Source organism: Oratosquilla oratoria, chromosome 14 (assembly GCF_046742065.1).
Source record: "Oratosquilla oratoria isolate Oo_2021 chromosome 14, ASM4674206v1, whole genome shotgun sequence".
Lineage (NCBI taxonomy): Eukaryota > Metazoa > Arthropoda > Malacostraca > Stomatopoda > Squillidae > Oratosquilla > Oratosquilla oratoria.
The window spans coordinates 59,218,135-59,244,944 of NC_134790.1; the positions used below are offsets into that span (position 1 = coordinate 59,218,135).

Sequence of the window (26,810 nt, forward strand, 5' to 3'; positions counted from 1 at the left end):
TGGTTCAAATATTCGCCATTAATCTTTAAACCTTTCTTTTCCCAACTCGATCTTCTGAAAATATCTTCCAAGCAAGCTGTAAATAGTTTGGATGAAATTGTATTGCCTTGCCATACTCCTTTCTCGATCTTGATCTTTTCTGTATCTTTATGTAGTCAAATTATAGCGGTACCTTTCGCATACCGTATTTTACGTCTTGCAAGACGCTGCATCTTGGAAGATGCACCCTAATATTTGAAAGAAATTTCTAAGGAAAAAAAAGGCATTCCCATAATAGAACACATTCACCATATACCTGACCACTGAACACAAAAACATAAGAAGCAAGGAGTCTGCAAGACACTATTATCTCAGCACTCATTACAAATTTGTTGGAGCACTCACCACAAATTTACAACTATGTGAATAGAAATACCATAGGTAAATACACACAGTGAAGCAGTCCATCTCTTCTTGAATCACTATAGCATTGCACCACGCATCAGGAATGCTTTCTTGACGTAAGTACTAGGTGTACAACTGAGCTAATTTAATATGAACTAATTTACCTGCATCTTTCAACAGATCTATCGATATACCATCTTCCCCTGGTGCTTTTCCTCGTTTCATAGTGTTTAGAGCAAATTCTACTTCTTTGTAATCTCTGGTACACTACTAATGTCTACACATGAATTTACTGATTCAACTACGGTCTTCAACGAGTAAAGCTCTTGGTAAAATTCTTCTATTCTTTTTACCATTTTGTCTCTACATTTAATTATTTCTCCATTTCTATCTTTCAGACATATCATTTGCTGTCTTCCTAAAGCATGTTTGCGCTCGGTCACTTTAATAGTATTACCCTTCCGAATAGTTTCCTCTATTTCATCAATGTTTCTCTTTCTTTTCTCTAATCTCTGCCTTTTGTTGATAATCTTGTTTAGTTCTACTCTTTCTATTTCGTCTCTTCTGCTTTTAATCTGCATGGTCCTTCTTCTTTTAATTAGGTCATTTGTAGCTTGGGAGTATTTGTTTTCTCTAATGTTTTTTGTACTTCCTACTTTCTCTGCCAATTCTTTAATGATATTCACTAAATTCACATTAATATCTTCCATGGCGTCCTCATTAGTTCTTAGAGCTTCGAATCTATTTTTAATTTCTAACTGAAATTTCTTCTTAACCTTTGCAAGGCTTATTTTCTTTCTTAAAATTAGTTTATTTCTCTCAGCTCTGAATTTAGCTGTGCAACCTACCATTCTATAGTCACTACCTATGTTTACTTTATTTATCACCGTAACATTGTAAACACTTTTGCTCTCGTCTCCTAATATGAAGTCTATTTCGTTCTTTGTTGTTCCATTTGGACTTATCCACATCCATTTACAACCTACACGCTTTTGGAAGAAAGTGTTCATTATCCTCATGTTGTAGTTCTCTGCAAAATTTACTAACATCTCACCTCTGTCATTTCTTTCACCTACTCCAAACTTACCAGTGCACGTCTCATCGCCCATCTTCCCCACTTCAGTATTAAAGTCGCCTATTACCGTGTACTTACTTTTTTCTTGATCCATTACCTGACTTAAATCATCATAGAATGACTCTATTTCATTGTCTGAACTCTGTGAAGTTGGTGCATAAACCTGAACTATTTTTAGAGTGTACCTTTTACACAGCCTAATCACAATCCAAGCTACCCTGTCTGACAAACTACTGAATTTGACTACGTTACCAGCAACCTCTCGGTTGATCAAGAATCCTACTCCACTAGATCTTTCTTTGTCCTTACCTCTATAGTAGAACAGTTGGTGACCATCTTGTAATTGTATCAGCTTTTCTTCCACTCTTTGGACTTTGCTCAGTCCTACAATATTCCACTTGATGTTGTCTAGTTCTTCCATTAAACTCTCCAGTCTGTGATCTGAGAGACTTCTTACATTGTAAGTATAGATCTTCATTTTCTTCATGTTTAATGTCCAAGACTTAGATCTGCTTGGACAGTGCTTACATTCGGTGGCACACCGCCCGTAAGCACACGAGGCAATGTGGTTGGTCCTTTAGGAGATGATGATCTAACAGGAATGCCTGGTTTTGTTTTTGTTGTGCTGTTCATATTGGCTATGAAGGGGGGGTTGGCAGTAATCTCACCTCCATGCCAAATGGTTTCTGGTGAGATATTTCTCTGGTGTCACCTTATTCATTATATTCGGTGAAGCCCTATATCCATAGGGTGCCCAGTGGTCCACACTGTCATTATGACAGTACCCCATATATCTATGAGGAGTTTCCCCGTTCACCATCAGGGATGTGGTAGTTTGCAGTGGGTCCTGCGACTGTGCGTGTGAGCTGCTTTTTGTTTGATCTTTCTTACAAAACCTGTTCAATATGGGTGACCCTTCAAAGATTGTCTCTCTATCAACATAGCTTTTGTAATCATTAAGATTCTCAAGCCTATCCACCACGTCAAGGTGTCAACTCTCAGAGGTAATATATAAAGGAAGAAAAAGAAGAACCAACAAATTACAGATGGTCTCCCTTAGAAGCACTGTAGCCAAAATTTGTGAAAAATTTAGCAAGAATAGATGGATAAAACACCTGGAAGAAAATAATATAATAAAACCAAGACAATTTGGATTCAGACAGGGAAGACCATGTTCCACAAACTTAATCTGTTTTTACTCAAGACTAATAAATATAATACAAGAAAGGGATGGATGGGCTGATTGTGCTTTCCTTCAACAAAGTACATACATACATACATATACCAAGGCTTTTTTCCCCCTTACCAGGGAGGTAGCCAAAAAGGACAAGGCATAAAATCATTCCCACCCATTCCATCCCCAAAAACACTCCACACCCCTCCACCCTCCCTCCCATCTTAGCACCTCCTAGATGACGGGTCATCCCTCCTAGATGACGGGTCATCAACAAAGTACCACAAAAAATTATTAAAAGAAAAGAAAATTGGAATAATAGGAGAAATACAAGGTAAATTACTGGATGGAGGATTTCTTGCATGGCAGAAAAATTAGAGTAGTACTTAGAGAAAAGAGTTCAGCTTGGGAGGAAGTGATTAGTGGAGTTCCATATGGATGGGTATTGGCTCCAATAATGTTCACTATGTGAATGACATGGATAAAGATATGGATTGTTACATGAGCTTTGTAGATGATGCTAAATTGTTGAGGAAAGTGAATACTGAAATGGATTGTGAGTCACTATAGAGGGACCTATACAAGGTTTGGAGGTGGAGCCAAGAGTGGGAAGTAGACTTCAACATTAATATAGCATAATGGAGTTAGGAAAAAGTAAAAAAAACAAAAAAGAAAGAATATCAGGACAATATGAAATTGGAACAAAGGAAGTAAAGAAAGTGGTATCTGAAAAAGACCTGGGAGTAATTATCACAAATGACGTGTCCTTAGTTAAACAGATAAACAAAATTCTCGGAGAATCTTACAACTTGCTAAGATCAATAAAGGTGGCTTTTACCTATTTAGACAGAAATTGTTAAAAAAAAAAGTACTAGTCATACTAATAAGGCCTAGACTGGAGTATGCTGCAACACTATGGTCACCCAGTACCAAAAAGAATAAAGAAAATTGAACATATCCAGAGAGCAGCCATGAAAATTGCCCCAATACTTTCAAACCTGTCATACGAGGAGAGATTGGCTAAATTGAAATTACCGACTTTGGAACAAATAGAAAGAGGCGACCTGCTGACCATTTACAGAATCATGAAAGGCACAGAAGTCCTTGATACAGAGGACTTACTAATTTGGGATAAGAGAAATAAAAGGGGACATGATAAGAAACTCAAAAAGGACAGTTATAGAAGAGACCTGAAAAAATATAGTTTTCTACACAGAGTGGTGGATATCTGGAACAGTCTGGATATAACAATAGTGTGTGCAAAAACCATACATGAATTTAAAAAGCAAACTAGACACTGTGAGGTACAAAGACAGGACACCACGAGTATAACTCTCCTTCCTGTATGATACATCTAGGTAAATACATATATACATACATTAATATTGATTTCAGACATCTATCTTTGTAGAATTACTTTGTTTAGTAAGAGGAATAACTTACACATTCAGATGAAATGTAATTTCCATTTATGTCTTTAATGTGTTAATTGGTTTTGAATAGGAATATTATAATGAAGATGAAGTGGAAGAAGAGGAGGCTACTCAAGAACAACTAACCTCTGCTGTGTCTAAACTCATGAAACAGGTGAGTAAAGCAGAATAAGGTAAGATTCAAGAAGTTTGAATGCTTCTTTCTCCAAATAAGTAGTTGCCTGGCACTACCCTGTGTGACTGAAGAGAAAGACATTATTGTGGCTGTTTCTTTCGGGCTTTGCACTGGTAATAACATACATAGTTGAATAATGCATATGTTATCTCCCACATAGTTACACCCACACCCACACATTCAGTCATGCATATGTGTATTTACCTAGTTGTATTTTGCAGGAAGAGAGCCATGCTCATGACCTGCTATTGTATCTTTTCTGCATCCAATTTTTTTTCTTAAAGTCATGTATATTTTTAGCATTCCCTGATTCCTTATTCAATTTGTTCCTGTGTGGGAAGCTATTCTTTTTCAGATCTCTTCTGTAACTGTCTTAAGTTTCTTCTTGTGTCCTCTTGTATTTATTCTGTCCTATTTTAGTAGGTCATCCCTATCAAGAATTTCCATCCCTTTCATAATTCTGTGAATGTTTAGCAAATCACCTCTTCTTTGGATGAAAAAATGGTAAAGAAAATACTAGTCACACTGATGAGGCTAAAATTGGAGTATGCAGCAATATAGTGGTCACCCAGTACTAAAAAGAATATAAGGAAAATTGAGAGAATCCAGAGATCAACAACGAAAATGGCCCCAAAGCTGTCAAAACTGCCATATTAAGACATTGTCAAAACTGGAATTACCGACTCTGGTACTAAGAAAAGAAAAAGGTAACTTGTTGACCATCTACAGAATTATAAGAGGTATAGAATTCCTTGATAAAGAAGACTTACTAAATTGGGACGAGAAATACAAGGGGACATGGAAGGAAGCTCAGCAAAGGACAGTTATAGAAGATACCTGAAAAAGAACAGCTTTCCCTACAGTTTGGTGGATGCATGGAACATACTAGAACAATAGTGTATGCAAAAAGAATACACAAATTTAAGAGCAAATTAGACATGGCGAGATACAGAGACAGGACACCATGAGTGTAGCTTCCCTTCTCGTAAAATACAGTAAATGCAACTAGGTAATACATACACACGCAAACACACGAAGCAAAAGGATGTGTAGTGATTGAGCTCTGACCTAGCGGTTCTGTTGCTGAAACAAAGGAAATGCCTAGTGTTTATTTTTCGGAATGTATAGACTATGTTCTCGAGTGACCGGCAAAGGTTAAATCCAGTTCTTAGGAAAGTATATTTTTGGCACAATGCAGAAAGAAAAAAAGAAAAGAAAAAATTAAATGAACCAACAAAGAGAAGGCTGGATGTGGAGTTGAATCACCAAGAGGAGTGATACCAAAGAGGACATGTTTAAGTGATACACCAAGAAAAAATCAAAGGTGGGAGAATAACAGTTTTCAGATAAACTTAGGAGAAATAGGTAAAGGTATAGATATAGAAGTTAGGTATAGCAATGCACTAAGAAATCATGACATAAATGACTTATTGGAAGAAATTATCGATTTGAAATTGGACTACCGAGTTTTACTTAGAGAAATTACTACTTTGCGTAAGAGTAAGAAGCAAACAGTGAGAGAATTGAGTGACCTAAAAAGTGAACTTGATATCCTTAAAAGAGAAAACGAAAGAAAAAAATGAGGATAAGAACAAAAATGAAGAACTGAAAAAGGAGGTCAAAGAGCAATTACAGGTAGTGACCAGAAAGATGGAAGAGCCAATCAAGGAAACAGACCTTGAAATAAAAAATAAAAAATAAATCAGTGGAAACAGGAACAGGAAAATAAAAAAATATTCTTTAGAGAAATAGTACAACAGCAGATATAGGAGAATACAAAAGAAATGGTTATGAAAGTAATTGAAGGAAAGGAAAATTGGGTGAGAGATAGAGTAGACAAAGGTAAATGCATTGTGGTCCATGGTATCAAAGAAAAACATAATGTGTATAAATACAAAGAGAAAAGGAGGAAAAAGAAATAGCAAAGAAATTCAAGACAAAGGGCAAAATTTTGACAAGGAAATTAATGAGATTCACAGAATGGGCAAATACTTAAAAGAAAAACAACATAGACTTCTGAAAATCAAACTAAGAACTCAAATGATAGCTGAGGAGATACTATTGAAAGCGGTTAAACTTGCAAACAGTGAGAACTTCAGACATGTGATAAAAAAGGAAATGAGTGATGAAAGACAAGAATTGAAGCTAACAATAGAAATGAGAAAAGAATGGAGACCAAAAAATTAGTTTTTTGGAGAGTATTGGATCTGAAACTGAACAAATTTTACATCAGAAAGATGGAAATGTAAGTCAAAATAGAGAAGAAAATAGATATACCAAAGGCTTTTTCCCCCTTACACGGGGGGTAGCCAAAAAGAAAAAGACATAGAAATTACTCCCACCCATGCCATTCCCTAAATATTCCACTCTCCTCCACCCTCCTCCCTCCCTCTCATCCTGGCACCTCCTGGATGACGGGTCATCCCAGCATACTGTTCACTGCCCTGGGTCAGAAGCAGTGTCACAAGACACAGTACATCCACAGCAAGGCCCCTTCATAAATTCGATGATCCCCCCTTTCTGTCCCCTCATGCAGAAAAGAAGAAGATGGGGAGAAATCCCTCCGGGCTGTGTCAAGAAGAAAATATGAAACTAAAAGTGGCTTACACAAATATGAATGGTATGATTTCTGGAATTAATGAATTAAATGACTATCTGGAAACAGAGAAATATGACATAATGGGAATTGTGGAGACTAAATTGAAAGGTCCTCTATCAACAAGTATGGTGGTACTCCCCAAGGCAGATGTAGCTCCTCTTGGGGATCGGTGCCACCTGTGTAGAGCTGGTGGCCAGGGCTGGTTGCCGCCGTTTGGCTCCCAACCCTTGGGGTTGGGGGGTGGTCCCACGACGTAGAAGCTGTGGCTCCAGGACCGCATTGTGAACAGCTGCCCAGGATGTAACACTTCACCCCATACCATACAACACATAATGGAAGACTGCATTATACACAATCATGCACGCAAACAACACAACATACACTCTATAAAGGATTTGTGGGAAAACCCAGTTTCGGCTGTGGCCTTCCTTGGGGAGACGGGACTGCTCGGACAGACAGTCTAGGGAATGACAACAAGTATGGTGGGACAATGTCTGTACAACCATTGGGAAAAAAATAGAATGGATAAACAGGGGGAAGGAGTCATGATATTTACCAAAAAGGGTTTAAATGTGACAAAGACAAATAAAGGCAAATATAATGTAGAATTAATTATGATTAAAGTTGTAAATGATATGAAAAGTAGAAATTTTGTAGTAGTATATATGCCCCTAACAACACAAAGAATGCTCGAATTGAGTTACTGAAAGAGGGTGGTAACATTGTAATTATGAGTAGCTTTAACACAAAGAAATAATCTGGGAAGAAATGACAGTAAAAGGGGGAGAAGAACTTTGGAGCAACATGCTACTGGATTTGACTATCGAATATACCTTAACACAATGGGTTAAAGGAAAATACTAGATATAGAAACAATGAAGAACCATCAGAACTAGACTTAATATTCACTTCTGAATCTGATATCATGAACAAAATGGGAAGAGTGACCACATACTAATAGTTTGAACTAAAAGAACAAAACAACATGAGAAGAAATGAAAAACATAAAGAAGGAAGATTAATGTACAACAAAACAGACTTTGTAAAACTTAGAAGAAAAAAAAATTCAAAACACTAACTGGAATAAATTTTCCAAAGAAGAAACAAAGATGAAAGAGAAATGGAACATATTTAAAGAAAAGTATAAGGAAGGAATTGATATGTACCAAAGAAGAAGCAAAAAGATATAAAGTGTTGGTATAACAAAAGGTGTAGTGAAGTTAAAGATAAAAGAGACAAAGCCTGGAAAAGATGAAAAAAAAAAAAAAAAACTTCCAGATAGCTACTGGAATGGATGAAAGATTTCTTGAGTGGGAGAAAAATGAGAGTGGTACTTAGAGACAAGAACTTGAACTGGGAAGATATGATAAGTGGCATCCCACAGGGCTCTGTATTGGCTTCTTTAATGTTTGCCATATAATGATATGGATGAAGGAGCAAAATATTACATGAACTTCTTTGCTGACGATGCCAAACTACTAAAGAGAGTAAGCACAGAAGAAGTCTGCAGATCGCTACAAGAAGACCTAGACAATATATGGAAATGGAGTCAGAAGTGTGAAGTGAACTCTAACATTTAAGAAATGCAGTATAATGGAATTTGGATAAAACAAAAATAGAATATCAGTCAGCATAAAATTGGTACCATACATATACTAAAGGCTTTTTCCCCCTTACAAGGGAGGTACCAAAACAAAACAAAAAAAATGCATAAAAACCATTCCCTAATACATTCCACTCCCCTCCACCCTCCCTCTTATCTTGGCACCTTCTGGATGACGGGTCATCCCTGGATCTTGTCCACTGCCCTGGGTCAGAGTCAGGGTCGCAAGACACTGCACATCCACAGCAAGTCCGCTTCATTAAATCGGCGAGCCCCCCCTCCCTCTCCGTCCTCTCATGCAGAAAAGAAGATGGGGAGAAATCCCTTTGGGCTGCGTCAAATTTTGCTCACACATACTACCTCACCCCCCATCCCCCCATCCAATCCACCTCGTGCATCACAACATCATCCATACACAACCATTCTCCATTCACCCCTGTCTTCTGTCCTCTCCCATCCTTCCTCAACAGACATTTCCCTCTTCCCCAAAGCCCCTTTCACCCCATCCATCCATCTCATCCTAGGTCACCCCCTCATGTTCACTCCTTCCACATCTGCCTTCCATACCTCTTTTACTAGTCTTTCTTCACTCATTCTTTCCATGTGTCCAAGCCATCCCAGTACTCTTTCATCCACCCTATCTCCCAACTTCCTTACCACCCCTGTTCTCTTCCTCACCTCCTCATTTCTCACTCTATCCAGCTTAGTAACCCCCATCATATTTCTCAGATACCTCATCTCAAACACATTCAAACTCCTTCTCTCTTCCTCTCTTATGTTCCATGTTTCTGCCCCATACAATGCTGTTGGCACAATCACTCCTTCATACAATCTCCTCTTAGCATCCATTCCCAAATGTCTATTCCTCATTACACTTTTTAATCCACCAAGGCATTTACTCGCTTCTCTCAATCTACATTCTACCTCCACTCCACCCTTTCCTGCCACATTTGCACCCAAGTATCTGAAACTATCCACTTCCTCCAGTCACTCTCCCTTAATGCTCACTTCCAGTCTACTGCCACTTTCACCCCTTATACATCTCATCACCTAACTTTTACCCACATTTATCTTCAACTTCTTTCTTTCACACATTCTCCCAAACTCTTGTCACCAACTTCCTCAATCCCTCCTCTGATCCTGCTACAAGCACAGTGTCGTCCACAAACAGCAACTGGCTCACCTCCCACTTTTCTCCATTTTCTTTAACCATCTCCAATCCCTGACCCACCACCCTTGCATTTACCTCTTGCACCACCCCATCCATGTATAAGTTGAACAGCCAGGGCGATATAACACATACCTGATGAAGTCCCACCTTTACCTCGAACCACTCACTCTCTCCATTTCCAATCCTGACACATGCTCTACTACTCTCATGAAAACTCTTGACAGCTCCTAGAAGCTTTCCTCCTATCCTGTATATCTGCAAAACCTCCCACAGTGCCTTCCTGTCTACCGTGTCATAAGCCTTTTCCAGATCCATAAAAGCCCATAAAACATCCTTACCTTTTCCTATAGCTTTCTCACATATCTGTCTTAACACAAAAATCTGATCTACACAATCTCTACCTGTCCTAAATCCACACTGTTCCTTGCCAATTATTCCCTCTGTTCCTCTCCAAATCCTCTCAATCCTCTCAATCAAGATCCTCCCAACTACACTTAACAAGCTAATCCCTCTGAAACTACTACACTCACACTTGTCCCCTTTTCCCTTGTAAAGTGGAACTATACAGGCACTCCTCCAGTCCTCTGGCACTCTACCCACTCTCCAGCAAACATTAAATAACCTCAACAGCCAGTCCACCATCACTGTACCTCCTTTTTTTTTAGACATTCTGCATGGCATCCATCCCGACCAGGTGCCTTACCTGCTCTCATCATCTTAACCCCTTCCATACGGTGCCGCACACGTAGGCGTCATGGACTTAGATCTCGGTGGCAGCAGCCAATGCCAGCCGTACGACGTGTCGTAATAATACTCGCATCATAAAATATAGTCACCGCTCATATCGATCGTTCTCTCTTCACCCGTGAATTTTGATAACCATAGAAAATGCGATTACAAACGAATTAGAAAGAATGTCATTATGGAGGGGCGACTACAATAAATATAATCAAGACGCCGATATGGCAGCCTCGCGAATACACTCGCTCCCCATGACGCCTACGTGTGCGGCACCGTATGGAAGGGGTTAATAAGTGCCTTCACTTCATCTATCCTTATTTCTCCTCCATTTTCCTCACTCATCACTCTCATTTTCTTAGCATTTCCCACTGCAACTATCTTTCCCTCCCTATCCTCCTTCACATTTAGCAATTCCTTAAAGTACTCTGCCCATCTTCCTCTTACTGCCTTCTCTTCCATTATCATCTCTCCATCTGCACCTTTTACCTTTTCTCCTCTACTTGATTTACCTCCTCTTCCTCTTTTAATTTCTTTCCATAACATCTTTTTATTACTTTCAAAATTTTCTGTCATACTCTTACCCCATTTCTGCTGACTATAGAATCATGAAAGGAATGGAAATCCTTGATAGGAATGATTTACTAAAATGGGACAATGGAAAAACAAGAGGACACAAAAGAAACTCAAAAAGGATAATTATAGAAGAGATCTGAAAAAAAAGCTTCCCACACAGATTACTGGATACCTGGAATAATTTAGATAAAGAAACAGTGTGTGCAAACACTATTCAAGATTTTAAGAAAAAACTTGATGCTGAAAGATACAAAGGTCACCATGAGCATAGCTCCCTTCCTGTATAATACAACTAGGTAAATACACTGTTAGGGAAATATAATGAGGGACTGGTGTATATAAACTAAAAGACAAACAAATAGTAAGACTGCCAAGGGAGTAATGAATGTAAAGAAAATGTAGAAATGGCTGAAATTATGAACAAACATTTTTAATCTGTATTCACAATTGAAAGTTCATAGAACTGGGAGGAAATACAGAGAGAGATACCCGGAATTAAAGAAATAACTGACAGAAAAAAACTAGAGACCAAATAAAAAACCTTTGTTGTGATCAATACACTGACTTTATTACAAGGCTTTATTCAACATAAAATCTATACCATTCTCTGAAAACAGGGAGAGAAGAAATGGTGTAGGAATATCAAGCACAAAACATAAACACACAAACCTGACATAAACATAAACAAACACAACAATATATTATACACATATACATATATAATCCATGTACATATAACAACTCAAAACAATATAATACTGATGCTACAAACATACAGAATTGTTCATACACGGCTTTACAGGGAGAACACTGGCTGAATACACAAAAGGAAATCTAGAGTATTCATCGACAATGTTAAGGAAATATTGATTTTTGTCAGTACTGGGCAAAGGTCCTTTGAAGTCTATATTCAATATCTCAAAAGGTTAGTAGCTTTTATGAGATGAGTCCTTTCTGGCAGATGAAAGTTTGGTTTCACTTCTGCACATGCCTTACATGATCTGGTCACCCGTTGCACATCTTCCACTGAGTAGGGCATATTCTTAGACTTAACAAAATGGTACAAGTGGGTGACCCCAGGATGACACAAAGCCTTGTGGAGTGTTACTAGTGATACATGTCCATCATATGTTGCCCCACAGTGGGACCTAGAGAATATATCAGGGGAAATATTTTCTAGACCAGGTCGATACATAATCTCAGAGTCGTAGCAAGATAGTTCCATTTGCCAACGCAATATCTTATCATTCTTTATCTTATTCTTATGCTGCTTGTCTAATATAAGCCTCCTAGATTGTTGGTCAGTCCTTATAGTGAAACGCCTGCCCATCAGGTAATGCCTCCAATGGTGAACTGCTTCAGTGATGACCTGGGCTTCTTTATCTATAGAATCATAGCACTTCTCAGGTCCTCACAGTGTTCTTGAAAAGAAGGCTACAGGACGTCCATCCTGGGAGAGAACTGCTGCAATGGCAACTTTTGAAGCATAGTTTCTACTTCAAATAACCGCGACTCATCAATTGCTTGAACTACTGAATTTTCAATGTCCTGCTTGAGAATGTTAAAGACTGCTTCTGCTTCCTTGGTCACAGGGAATATAGTGGTGGTGCTCGCGGGGCAAATTTTGCTCAAATAGTCATATATCCAGTGTGAGTAGTATGCAAAAAAGGCCCAGGGTTCGGTGGAGTGACTTCTTTTCTTGAGGCACTGCCAATTCCTGTAGGGGTCGAAGTCGTTCAGGGTCTGGACGTTTTTTCACCACCTTCTACCACATAACCAATAATGCTAAGCTGTTTTAATGAAAATGTACACTTTTCCTTATTGTAACTTATGTTACTAGGCTAGATAGAGTGAGAAATGAGGAGGTGAGGAGGAGAACAGGGGTGGAAAAGGAGCTGGGAGATAGGGTTGATGAAAGAATATTAGGATGGTTTGGACACATGGAAAGAATGAGTGAAGAAAGACTAGTAAAAGAGTTATGGAAGGCAGATGTGGAGGGAGTGAACATGAGGGGACGTCCTAGGATGAGGTGGATGGATGGGGTGAAGGGGGCTTTGGGGAAGAGGGGAATGTCTGTTGAGGAAGGACGGGAGAGGACAGAAGACGGGTGAATGGAGAATGGTTGTATATGGATGATGTTGTGATTGCATGAGGTGGAATGGGCGGTGGGATGGGGGGTGAGGTAGTATGTATGAGCAAAATTTGACACAGCCCGAAGGGATTTCTCCCCGTCCTCTCCTTTTATGCAATGGGGGGACAGAGGGGGGGGGGGTCGCCGATTTAATGAAGCGGCCTCGCTGTGGATGTGCTGTGTCTTGCGACACTGCTTCTGACCCAGGGCAGTGGACAAGATGCAGGGATGACCCGTCATCCAGGAGGTGCTAAGATAAGAGGGAGGGTGGAGGGGTGTGGAGTGTATTCAGGGATGGAATGGGTGGAAATGATTTTATGCCTTTCCCTTTTTGGCTACCTCCCTTGTAAGGGGAAAAAAGCCTTGGTATATGTATGTATGTAACTTATGTTTTTCTTCTTGGCAGCCTCCAGGAAAAATGAAGTTAGCATCATGCTCCTTCTGTGTCATGCCACTAATGGTCACATTATCCAAGTATGCATAAGTTCCAGTAAGTTGTTCCTCTTGAATAAATTAATCCATGATCTGCTGGAAGCAGGCTACCCCATTGGTGACCCCAAAAGGAATACAAGTAAACTGGTACAGGCCACCACCAGCCTCAAACACTGTGTAAGGTTTATCTTCTTCCCTAATGGGAACTTCATGATAGGCACTTTGTAAATCAATAGTGCTGAAAACACAGTACCGAGCAATTTTATTCACTGTATCATCTATACAAGTTAGGGGGTAACTATCAAGCCATGTGAATTTATTGATAGTCTCTGAGTAGTCAGTGGCCAGTCGCCACTTTTTGAGAGCATCTTTGACAACAATGACTTGTGCACGCCAGGGAGAATTACTAGGTTCTATTATACCTTCCTTCAGCACTCTCTGAATTTCTTTCTGGACGAACATTCAGTCCTAATATGAATAGCAGCATGACCTTGGTGATATAGGACAGCAATCAGCTGTAAGGTCAACAAACAACTTTGGTGGGTCCACCTTTATGGTACTAAGTCCACAAATTAAAAGAGAAGGCAGATCTCCCCCATATTTCAGAGTAACACTATCATGCATCTTCTGGAAGTGTTGACCAAGAATCACATCTGAGCACAGTTGTGGCAAAACTGTTAACCTCTTCACTCCGGGGCACATCGCACATCTGGCAGCATTAGCTGCCCGACGTGCGATGTTGCGTCATAATAATCACATTATAGAAAATAAAGTCAGTGCTCAATCGTTCATTCTCTTTCACCCTTGTATTTTGATAACCATAGAAAATTGATGAAGCCAGTTTAGAGAGAATGGAAATTACGTAGGTACGACTACAATAAATATAATCAAGATGGCGACGTCGGCATCATCGAGTACCCACTTGCTCCTCATGCCGCCTACGTAGGTGTCACCGTATGGAAGTGGTTAAACACATACCTTTATAATCCTCCATTAACTCTGAGGTCTATTTGGCAAAACCCTGATGTCTGAGTAGAGAGGGATGTTGGTGCCATAGACACTGTACCCGATGTGTGATGGACAATCAAGGAGTGGCACTTAACTAGGTCTGGGTGAATGAAATTCTCAGAGCTGCCACTGTCAACAAGTCCATCCACCTCTGCTTCATTGATAAAGACTTTTACAACGGCTTTTGAAAGTGAACTTGGGGTAACTGCAGAAGTAACTGTTGCATAGTTACTAGAGTCTGTGTGTGCGCTAGTCGTTGTTGATGGTTTGGCTCTGCACACTTTGGCAAAGTGACCTTTCTTCTGACATTTATGGCACACTGCTTCACGTGCGGGACACCTTGAGCAGGGATGCTGTGAAAGACCACTGAAGAAACACTTAGCACCTACAGCAGCAGCCACAGGGGCAGGCTCAACAGTAATTCTTGGCTTGTACTTGGGTCAGGAGTTGCAGCACTTACCACTTGAGAATGCTAAGTACTGTACATTTCAGAATTCCTTTGAGCTGAATCCAAAGCTCTTGCTTGATCAAACATAGTGGATAGGTCCAGATTTTTATTCTCCAGGAGGCATTGCCTTATTGCTGGTGACTGTAACCCACTTATAAAGGCATCCCAGATGGACTCTTCACAATATTGAACAGCTGTTACAGCCTGGAAATTAAAGTCGTTACTAGAATTTTTAAAGTTTGAAGGTACTCGTCTAAGGATTCACCAGCCCAAGTTCCAAGGCGGTGGCATGCAAAAACTTCATTTGTGGGCTTGACATACTGTGACTTTAAGATTTTGATAGCACTATCATAGGTGGTACATTCAGAAATTGCCTCATAGATTTTTGGTGACACAAAGTTGGGAAGTATACCTGGTTTGTCAATGTTTTCCTGAGGAAGTGCACTCAAGAAGTTTTCAAAAGTCTTGAACCAATGTTTCCATTCCTGGGCAGCTGTTGACAACGATGGGTCACAATCTAGCCTCTCTGGTTTAAGTAGGCATTCTATATTGTAGCCTCTGTTTACTAGTGGTGTGGTAGTCCTTGAGTCAACTCCAGTGCCATACAATAAGAATTTTATGTTGAATAAAATGTTGTGAAAAATACACTGACCTTATTACAAGGCTTTATTCAACATAAAATCTATACCATTCTCTGAAAACAGTGAGAGAAGAAATGGTGTAGGAATATCAAGCACAAAACATAAATATAAACACACAAACCTGACATAAACACAACAGTATATTATACACATATACATATATAACCCATATACAAATAACAACTCATAACAATATAATACTGATGCTACATACAGAATTGTTAATACACACATTTACAGGGAGAACACTGGCTGAATACTGACAGCTGGAAAACAACATGGCTGTCATTTAAATACTTCCCACACAGTGTTGCCAGATCAATTATTACAATACACAGTGTTGCCAGATCAATGATTAATGATTACAATACAGTACTACCATAACAACCTTGATGTTAGAAAATCACATACTCTGGATGGAATTGCAAACTGGATATTAAAAGAATGCATAGATGAGTTAACAAAATATACAAGATAATTGACTACCCAAAGAAGATAAGGTACCACAGAACTGGAAAAATGCAAATATTGTACCAATATATAAAGGAGGGGACAAGGAAAATCCAGCAAACTATAGACTGGTCTCCCTTACAAGCACAAAAGCAAAAATATGTGAAAAAGTTAGCAAGAGTAGATGGGTTAAACATCTGGAAGGAAAAAATATACTGAATCCAACATAATTTGGATTCAGACATGGAAGGTCGTGTGCCACCAACTTGATTTGCTTCTACTTGAGACTACCGTATTTTCCGGCGTATAGTGCGCAACTTTTTTCCGTTGGAAGGGCCTAAAAATGGGGGGTGCGCGTTATCCGGTGGTGCGCATTATCTACGGCCTACGATAAAAAATACTGCGGCTGTGTGTGTAATTTTTTCACAACAACGTGACGATGTTGGCCATCACAAAGTCGGGAGGCACACTTCTCCGTGACGTTCCGTGAGGACAAGAAGAACAGCCATGGTGACATGAAAGAATACGCCAGCATGGGCTACCGTATATACACCCACTCGTTTAACGACCTACTCGGTTAACGACAACTCGGAGTAACGACGGGCTTTATGACGTCGTTTAACGTAAATCTCCCGAAGTTACGACGTCGTGTACGATAATTAAGTTGGCTGAGGCAAATTTGTATGATGTTATAAATGAACTTGTACGGTGGATATTAGCTGTGAGATAAAGTGTTCTGAAGCTTAGGTCTACATTACCATCCTGCAAGCTGCAAAAACTACCTGGGGTACAGTGTATACCGGTAGTGGTAAATTTTTAGTTTCGACCATGGGCGCAATATAGCAATAGAAAATTAATTATTAATTTTGTAAATTATAATGTATCAACGTAATATGCAATTTTGTGAGCGGAAATGAAAAAAAAAATGCTAAAACAGATTTCATAAGTAACGAAGTCATGTCGGACGAATGGTACACCATGTTTGTTATGATAGATGCCGATGTCGAAGAAATGAAAGGATGATAAATTAATTCGTCTAACCTAAACTAACCTAACATGTGCTTAATAAATCATTACCTGCAAATTAAATGTCATCCGGCTCGTCCTCGTTGTCGTCGTCGTGAGAGACGTTGGCAGACGACAAGATGGCGTCCCAAGCCTATGTTACCGACTTCGTTCATTAGCATATTTTCTTATAGCAAGGTATTTTTTACTTTCATTTCCGCCCACAAAATTGCATATTATGTATATATATTTTTAATTTACAAAATTAATAATTAATTTTCTATTGCTATATTGCGCCCATGGTCGAAACTAAAAAAATACCCCGGTATTCAATATGGAATGTCAGCATACGCGGATTTGGTCATATACGGTCATTTTAGGAACCTAATCACCGTAAATAAACAGTAAATAAAGATTTAATGTACTGTATAAAAGAGGTAAAATACACGAAAATAAAGATACATGTATTGCTGTATGTTTCAGTATTAAATAAAAAATGGTAAAGACGAATTATTTCCTCAAGATATAAAATGAACATTTTCTGTAAAAATCCCGAAATTTTTCTGTATATTTTACTTTCAATAAACTTTTTTTAGATCATATTTCCTACAAACTATTTAAGCTACAAAGTAATAAGGGACCAACGCACAACATGAGTCATATACCGGTACATGTAGTTCCGACTTTTTCTTAGTTGTGTCCTGATTGATGCCTAAACTGACACTTAATTTAGTGACAAATCAACAGATTTCCCAGCGGTGGCTCTAGCCAATGAAAAATACTTCTCCATGTAACCTCGTTCACATGATATAAATACCGAGGTAAAACTGCGTTATAGACAAATGCGATCGGGCATGCGCATTATACGTCGGTGCGCGCTATCTGTGTACTGAGATAACGAAGTGCATGGGTGCGCATTTTAAGCCGGAAAATACGGTAATAGAAATAATACAAGAAAGGGATGGATGGGTGGATTGTGCTTTTCTGGATCTACAAAAAGTATTTGATAAAGCACCACACAAAGAACTATTAAGAAATAGAAAAATGGAATCAATAGGTGGTATTAAAGGAAAATTATTGGATTGAATGGAAGACTTCTTGACTGGGAGAAAAATGAGGGTAGTACTTAGAGACAAATACTCAACCGGGGAAGAAATGATAAGTGGTGTCCTGCAAGGTTCAATGTTGGCTCCAGTCATGTTTGCCATATATATAAATGACATAGATGAAGGTGTGGAATGTTATATGAACTTCACAGATGATGCAAAAATACTGAAGAAAGTACAGAGGGAGATTGTGAATCACTTCAGAAAGACCTACCGTATTTTATGGCTTGCAAGACGCACTTTTTTTTCCTAAAAAATACCCTGAAAAATGCTAATGTGTCTTCCAAGACGAATGTTGTATTGTAAGGCAACACCCAGGCTCATGTAAGCTTGGACACTTGACCGATAGCGACCTGGATTTGTATGTTGAGTCATCACACTATGATGTTAGCTTAAGTACTATTTAATTCAACCTTTTATATGATGTAAACTCAGTACTTGGCTGTTACAAGTATTTCCAATACCATAATCCTTCCTGGAGCCTACTCGGCATGTGGAGAGTACGGGCCGTTCCCTCGTCTCATAGCAACACACACATACACACGAACGCACGCAAATGCCAGGTGCCTTTATCATTTACCACCAAGCTATCACACGTGTCATAAGATTTTTTGTCCTGGAAATTATCACATGGCTAGTTCATCAAAACGGTTTAGTTATACTATCGCATACAAGCTACAAGTTGTACGATATGCCAAAGAACAATTTAAAAGAGCAGCAGAAAGACACTTTGGACCACTGCCTACCGAAAAAATGATTCGGCAGTGGAGTTTTATATATCTACATTCATATTTTTGAAATTTTTATTTTATTTTTATGAAAATAAAACCACCCTTGGACAATGAAAAATGTATAGTATATTTACTAATCACCAACCAGTATCATCGCCATGCAAACAAAATCGGACAAGTGATTTCGTAATGTAAACAATACGTCCAATATGTGTCGTCCTTGCTTCTTATGTTTTTGTGTTCAGTGGTCGGGTATATGGTGAATGTGTTCTTGTATGAGAATGACTTTTTTTTTTTTTTTTTTTCTTAGAAATTTCTTTCAAATATTAGGGTGCGTCTTCCAAGATGCAGCGTCTTGCAAGCCGTAAAATACAGTAGATAGAATCTGGAAATGGAGTCAAAAGTGGGGAGTGAACTTTAAAATCAAGAAACGTAGTATAATGGAGTTGGGAAAAAGTAAAAATAGAATATCAAGGAAATATAAAATTGGTAAAGAGTAAAAAAAAAAAGTGAGCTCTGAAAGGGACCTAGGAGTAATTATCATCAAAGACATGTCACCAGACAAGCATATCAATGAAATAGTCGGAGAAACCTTCATTATACTAAGATCAATGAAAGTGGCTTTTGACTATTTGGATGAGGAAATGGTAAAGAAAATATTAGTTACACTGATAAGACCAAGATTGGAGTATGCTGCAACACTATGGACACCCAGTACTAAAAAGAATATAAAGAAATTAGAATACAAAGAGCAACAACAAAGATGGCACCAACACTCTCCAAATTGACATACGAACAAAGATTGTCCAAATTGGAACTACCAACCCTGGAACAAAGAAGAGAAAGAGGAGATCTACTGACTACAGAATTATGAAAGGAATGGAAGTCCTAGATAGAGATGATTTATTAAAATGGGACAAGAAGACATGAAAAGAAACTCAAAAAGGATAGTTATAGAAGAGATCTGAAAAAGAATAGCTTCCCACACAGAGTGGTGGATATCTGGAATAAATTAGATGAGGCAACAGTATGTGCAAATACTATTCAAGAATTTAAGAACAAACTTGATGCTCCCTTCCCGTATAATACAACTAGGTAAAAATACTTATTAAAGTGGGACAGAAGAGAAACAAGAGGAGACGAAAAGAAACTAAAGAAAGACAGCTACAGAAGAGACCTGAAAAAGAATAGCTTCCCACATAGAGTGATTGATGTCTGGAACAAACTGAACAGAGAAACAGCGAATGCCAAAATTATACACAATTTTAAGAATAAACTGGATGTGGAGAGATATGAAAATGGGTCACTACGAGCATACCTCTCATCCCGTAAAATACAACTAGGTAGATACACACACACACACAAACGTATATATATTATTTTGTTTATTATTATTATTATTTTTATACTGTCATATTTTAATTATGAAGATATAACAATGAATATCATAGTTTGTTTTGGAATAATTTGTGAGAGGATTTCTTTTTAGGCTAAACAGAAGACAAAGGTGGTGAGTGACCTTGTATCATCGCTAGAAAAATTGTCCAGAGGTTCAGCAAGTACTGAAGATAGAATTGAACAAGATATGGAAGGTGATGAGGAAACTGCTGAACTTTCCACATTCTCAGAGGATGACATGGATGACTTTAAGGACCTAGAGACTGAAGGTAGTAAATCTTCTCACTAATCTATCCCATCTGCCAATACTCTATCTCTGCCATTTCTGATCATGACATGTGTAAACAAGATAAAGTGTCACAGTCATCATTACATGCTAAGCCTCACTCCCACTGCAAGCTGCCATGTTCTATTGTCTTTGCACATAAAAAGAAAGGTACAAGGCTACTTGATCACATTATGACAGAAGCCTTTTAAGGACAGAAGACTATCTTTCATAACAGGCATTGCAGTTGTGGGACTTATTGTTTCTATAGCTCAGTCTTTCTTCAATTTTGGTACTGTATTCTGACCTCAACCTCAAAGAGAGGTACAGTGATAGTGCACTGGCTGGTGAGGTTGTTTAAAAGAGGGTACAGTGACAGAGGACTTGAGGAGTGCATGTATAGTTCCACTTTACAAGGAAAAAGGGGAAAAGTGTGGGTGTAGTAGTTTCAGAGGGATCAGTTTCTTGAGGTGTATTTGGGAAGGCTTATGGGAGGATTTTGATTGAAAGGATTAGGAAAAGAACAGAGGGAATTGGTGAGCAGTGTGGGTTTCGGACAGGTATTGCATGGATCAGATTTTTGTGGTAAGGCAGATGTGAGAAAGCTTTAGCAAAAGGTAAGGATGATTTTTGGACCTTTATCCCCTTGAGTACCGGATGTGTGTTTTGTGACACCTGCATGTCACGGCTGAGTGCACCCGCCAGGAACCGAGCTTGCTCCCTGTGACACGCACGTGTCACAGTTATAAGCTGTGTGTATTGAGGGCTCTCAAGGCCTCAGTTTCTGGGTTATTTCTACCCACGTGGTGGCAAGTGTCTGTGTTTACAAACATAAGGCTCCAGCCATTCATGGGACAGTTTGAAACGTTTGTTTACGTAAGGTTGACGGGTCAGTAACGAAGGGGTTATGGAGATATTGCAGATATGTGGGATAGGAGGAAAGCTGTTAAGAGCAGTCAAGAGTTTTTACAAGATTAATAGAGCCTGTGTTAGAATTAGAAATGGAGAAAATGAATGTTTTGAGGTAAAAGTGGGACTTTACAAGGGATATGTTATGTCACCTTAGCTGTTTAATTTATACATGGATGGGGTGATGCAAGAGGTAAATGCAAGGGTAATGGGCCAAGGATTAGAGATGGTTAAAGAAAATCAAGAAAAGTGGGAGATAAGCCAGCTGTTATTTGCTGATGACACTGCGTATGTGGCAGGATCAGAGGAGGGATTGAGGAAGTTAGTAGCAGAATTTGAGAAGGTGTGCGAAAGAAGGAAGTTGAAGATAAATGTGAGCAAAAGAATGTGGCAGCAAACTGGAGGTGAGTATTAAGGGAGAGAGACTGAAGGAAATGGATACATACATACATATACCAAAGGCTTTTTCCCCCCTACACGGGAGGTAGCCAAAAAGAAAAAGGCATAGAAATCACTCCCACTCATTTCATTTCCCATATATTCCACTCCTTTCCACCCTCCTCCCTCCCTCCTATCTTGGCACCTCCTGGATGACGGGTCATCCCTGCATCCTGTCCACTCCCCTGGATCAGAAGCAGTGTCGCAAGACACAGCACATCCACAGCAAGGCCACTTCATAAATTCGGCAACCCCCCCTCTCCGTCCCCTCATGCAAAAAAGGAGAAGACGGGGAGAAAACCCTTCGGGCTGCGTCAACATTTTTTCTCATACATACTTCCTCTCCCCATCCCCCACCCACTCCCCCTCATGCATCACAGCCTCATCTGTACACAACCCTTCTCCATTCACCCCTATCTTCTGTCCTCTCCCGTCCTTCCTCAACAGACATTCCTCTCTTTTGTAAAGCCCCTTTCACCCCATCCATCCATCTCATCCTAGGACGCCCCCTCATATTCACTCCTTCCACCTCCGCCTTCCACACTTCTTTTACTAATCTTTCTTCATTCATTCTTTCCATGTGTCCAAACCATCCTAATACTCTTTCATCAACCCTATCTCCCAGCTCCTTTTCCACCCCTGTTCTCCTCCTCACCTCCTCATTTCTCACTCTATCTAGCCTAGTAACCCCTATCATACTTCTCAGACATTTCATCTCAAACACATTCAAACTCCTTCTCTCTTCCTCTCTCATGTTCCATGTTTCTGCCCCGTACATTGCTGTTGGCACAATCACTCCTTCATATAACCTCCTCTTAGCATCCATTCCCAGATGTCTATTTCTCATTACACTTTTTAATCCACCAAGGCATTTACTCACTTCTCTCAATCTACATTCTACCTCCACCCCCACTCCTCCCTCTCCTGTTACATTCGCACCCAAGTATCTGAAACTATCCACTTCCTCCAGTCTCTCTCCCTTAATGCTCACTTCCAGCCTGCTTAGAAAAATGATGACACTTTTATACTATGACTGTCCCTCTGTTATGCTGTCCCCCAACCCCTTGTTACTGTCCTGTACCATTTCTCTGAATATTCATTTCCTTTTTTTTGCCTACCTACCCTGTGATGGGGGAAAAGAATACTGCCACCAAGTATTTCCACTTGAGTCGTAAAAGGCGACAATAAAGGGACGGGGGATGGGATTGGGAGTCCTACTACCTGTAGCCCCAAAAGGGGACATTCCTAAAAAAGAAAGAAAAGGCATAAGAGAGTCTAGGAGCTTTCGAACCAGTACCCTAAGGTTTGGGTCTTTTAATGTGCATGGATGTGGTACAGATGAGAGTAAAAGGGAAGAGATAGTATGTTTGTGAGAAGAAAGATGGATGTACTGGCTTTGAGTGAAACTAAAATGAAAGGAAAGGGCAACTGTAAGTTTGGGAGTGTAGCTGGGAGGTACTCAGGAGTGAAGAGGGGACGAGGGAGAGAAGGGGTGGCTATACTAGTAAGTGAAGAGATAAGTAAGCAGGTAGTGGAGTGGAAGGAGGTGTCATCAAGGTTGATGTGGATGAAGGTGAAGCTGGGAAAGGAGATATGGGTTTTTGTAAGTGCATATGGGCCTGGTAATGAGAAGAACATAAAGGAAAGGGAGGCATTCTGGGTAGATATAAATGAGTGCATAGAGGGATTAGGGAGAAATGTCAATGTAGTTGTATTGGGAGACCTAAATATTTAGCTAGGGTAGGAAATGAACCAATAGACAGAGTGATTGGAAAGTATTGAGTTTGAGGCAAAAATCGTAGTGGAGAGTTGATGGTGGAGATGTGTCTTGAAAGAGAGTTGATGATAGCAAATACAGTGTTTAAGAAGAAAGTCAAGCATAAATACACATGGGAGAGGGTGGTGGATGGAAGGGTGGCAGATAGAGCGTTAATGGACTATATAGTGGTGACCAAGAGCATGGTAGGAAGAGTTAAGAATGTAATGTTCTAAGGGGAGAGAGTGGGGGAATATCAGATCATTTCCTGGTGGAAGGTAAATTGAGAGTGGAGAAAGAGGAAAAGGGCAGAAGGTAGGGAGGTGCTTCGAGTGAACTGCTTAAATGAAGGAAAAAAGGAGAATGAGGAAATAGAAAGAAGGGTAGTGAGTGGTGGGATGAGGAAGCAAAGAAGGGTGTAGAAGAGAAGAAGCAGGCATTCATAGATTGGCTACAAATTAGGACGAGGGAATTGTATGAGAGGTACAAAGTAAAGAGAAAGGAAGTTAAGCATAAGATAAAGGAAGCAAAGAGGAGAGCAGATGTGAAATGGGGTAAGAGTATGACAGAAAATTTTGAAAGTAATGAAAAGATGTTTTGGAAGGAAGTTAAAAGAGGAAGAGGAGGCAAAGCAAGTAGAGAAGAAAAGGTAAAAGGTGCAGATGGAGAGATGATAATGAAAGAGAAGGCAGTGAGAGGAAGGTGGGCAGAGTATTTTAGGGAGTTCCTAATGTGAAGGAGGATAGGGAGGGAAAGGTAGTTGCAGTGGGAAACGCTACAAATATGAGAGTGATGAGCGAGGAAAATTGAGGAGAAATAGGGAAGGATGAAGTGAAAGCAGCTGTTAAGATGATGAGAGCAGGTAAGGCACCTGAGTTGGATGGATGCCATGCAGAATGTGTGAAGAAAGGAGGTATAGTTATGGTGGACTGGCTGTTGAGGTTATTTAATGTTTGTTTAAGAGAGGGTAGAGTGCCAGAAGACTGGAGGAGTGCCTGTATAGTTCCGCTTTACAAAGGAAAGGGGGACAAATGTGAGTGTAGTAGTTACAGAGGGATCAGCTTGTTGAGTGTAGTTGGGAAGGCTTATGGGTGGGTCTTATTTGAGAGGATTAGGAGAGGAACAGAGGGAGTAATTGGTGAGGAACAGTGTGGTTTCAGGACAGGTAGGGGATGTGTAGATCAGATTTTTGTGGTAAGACATATGTGAAAAAGCTGTAGGAAAAGGTAAGAATGTTTTTTGGGCTTTTATGGATCTGGAAAAGGCTTACAACAGGGTAGACAGGAAGGCACTGTGGGAGGTACTGCAGATATATGGGATAGGAGGAAAGCTGTTAAGAGCAGTCAAGAGTTTTTATGAGAGGAGTAGAGCTTGCGTTAGGATTAGAAATGGAGAGAATGAATGGTTTGAGGTAAAGGTGGGACTTCGTCAGAGGTGTGTTATGTCGCCCTGGCTGTTCAATCTTTACATGGATGGGGTGGTGCGAGACGTGAATGCAAGGGTAGTGGGTTAGGGGTTGGAGATGATTAAAGAAAATGGAGAAAAGTGGGAGGTGAGCCAGTTGTTGTTTGCTGACGACACTGCGCTTGTAGCAGGATCAGAGGAGGGATTGAGGAAGTTAGTGACAGAGTTTGAGAAGGTGTGTGAAAGAAGGAAGCTGAAGATAAATGTGGGCAAAAGTAAGGTGATGAGATGTATAAGGGGAGAGAGTTATAGTAGGCTGGAAGTGAGCATTAAGGGTGAGAAACTGGAGGAAGTGGATAGTTTCAGATACTTGGGTGTGAATGTGACAGGAGAGGGAGGAGTGGGGGTGGAGGTAGAATGTAGATTGAGAGAAGCGAGTAAATGCCTTGGTGGATTAAAAAGTGTAATGAGAAATAGAGATCTGGGAATGGATGCTGAGGTTATATGAAGGAGTGATTGTACCAACAGCAATGTACGGGGCAGAAACATGGAACATGAGAGAGGAAGAGCGAAGGAGTTTGAATGTGTTTGAGATGAAATGTCTGAGAAGTATGATAGGGGTTACTAGGTTAGATAGATTGAGAAATGAGGAGGTGAGGAGGAGAACAGGGGTGGAAAGGGAGCTGGGAGATAGGGTTGATGAAAGAGTATTAGGATGGTTTGGACACATGGAAAGAATGAGTGAAGAAAGATCAGTAAAAGAAGTGTGGAAGGAGTGAATATGAGGGGGCGTCCTAGGATGAGATGGATGGATGGGGTGAAAGGGGCTTTACAAAAGAGAGGAATGTCTGTAGAGGAAGGATGGGAGAGGACAGAAGATAGGGGTGAATGGAGAAGGGTTGTGTATAGATGAGGCTGTGATGCATGAGGGGGAGTGGGTGGGGGATGAGGAAGTATGTATGAGAAAAATTTGACACAGCCCGAAGGGATTTCTCCCCATCTTCTCCTTTCCTGCATGAGGGGACGGAGAGGGGGGGTCGCTGAATTTATGAAGCAGCCTTGCTGTGGATGTGCTGTGTCTTGCGACACTGCTTCTGACCCAGGGGAGTGGACAGGATGCAGGGATGACCTGTCACCCAGGAGGTGCCAAGATAGGAGGGTGGAGGGAAGTGGAATATATGGGAAATGAAATGAGTGGGAGTATTTTCCATGGCTTTTTCTTTTTGGCTACCCCCTGTGTAAGGGGGAAAAAGCCTTTGGTATATACAGGTAAACGTCGACTTACGATGGCATTAGGTTTCGATAGAGCCATCGTAAGACGATCTCATCGTAAGTCGATCCCCACTCTGTTCCGTGGTCACTGTACCTAGCCTACCTGTATATTAACCACCAGAGATACTGAATATAGCCTATTAAACATGTACAGTAGTTTATTTAATTATTTTTATCCTTTTTACCATATTCAAACACTATAATATGTATTTTCAGTACGGAACTTAAATCTCGCGGGCAGCAGCCAATGCCAGCCGTACGACGTGACGTAATAATACTCGCATCATAAAATATAGTCACCGCTTATATCGATCGTTCTCTCTTTCACCCGCGAATTTTGAAAACCACAGAGAATGAATCATTTGAGAGAATGTAAAAACACAGGGGCGACTACAATAAATATAATCAAGACGCCGATATGGCAGTGTCGCGAATCCACTTGCTCCTCATGACGCATACGTGTGCGGCACCGTATGGAAGGGGTTAAA

At 40.0% G+C, this 26,810-nt stretch overlaps 1 protein-coding gene and 1 pseudogene across 3 annotated transcripts in view; one reads left to right on the forward strand and one right to left on the reverse strand.

The window, feature by feature from the left end:
• Positions 1-26,810, forward strand: part of LOC143032884 (uncharacterized) — a 254,968-nt gene that overhangs the window by 116,469 nt on the left and 111,689 nt on the right. For 2 of the 3 annotated variants that reach the window (XM_076198094.1, XM_076198093.1), the window contains exons 9-10: positions 4,137-4,220; positions 20,370-20,547. In XM_076198094.1, the coding sequence (XP_076054209.1) occupies positions 4,137-4,220; positions 20,370-20,547 (262 nt within the window). The remainder of the gene's footprint in view (positions 1-4,136; positions 4,221-20,369; positions 20,548-26,810) is intronic. The other variant, XM_076198095.1, reaches the window with a different exon arrangement.
• On the reverse strand, positions 14,671-15,716 carry LOC143032512 (uncharacterized; annotated as a pseudogene).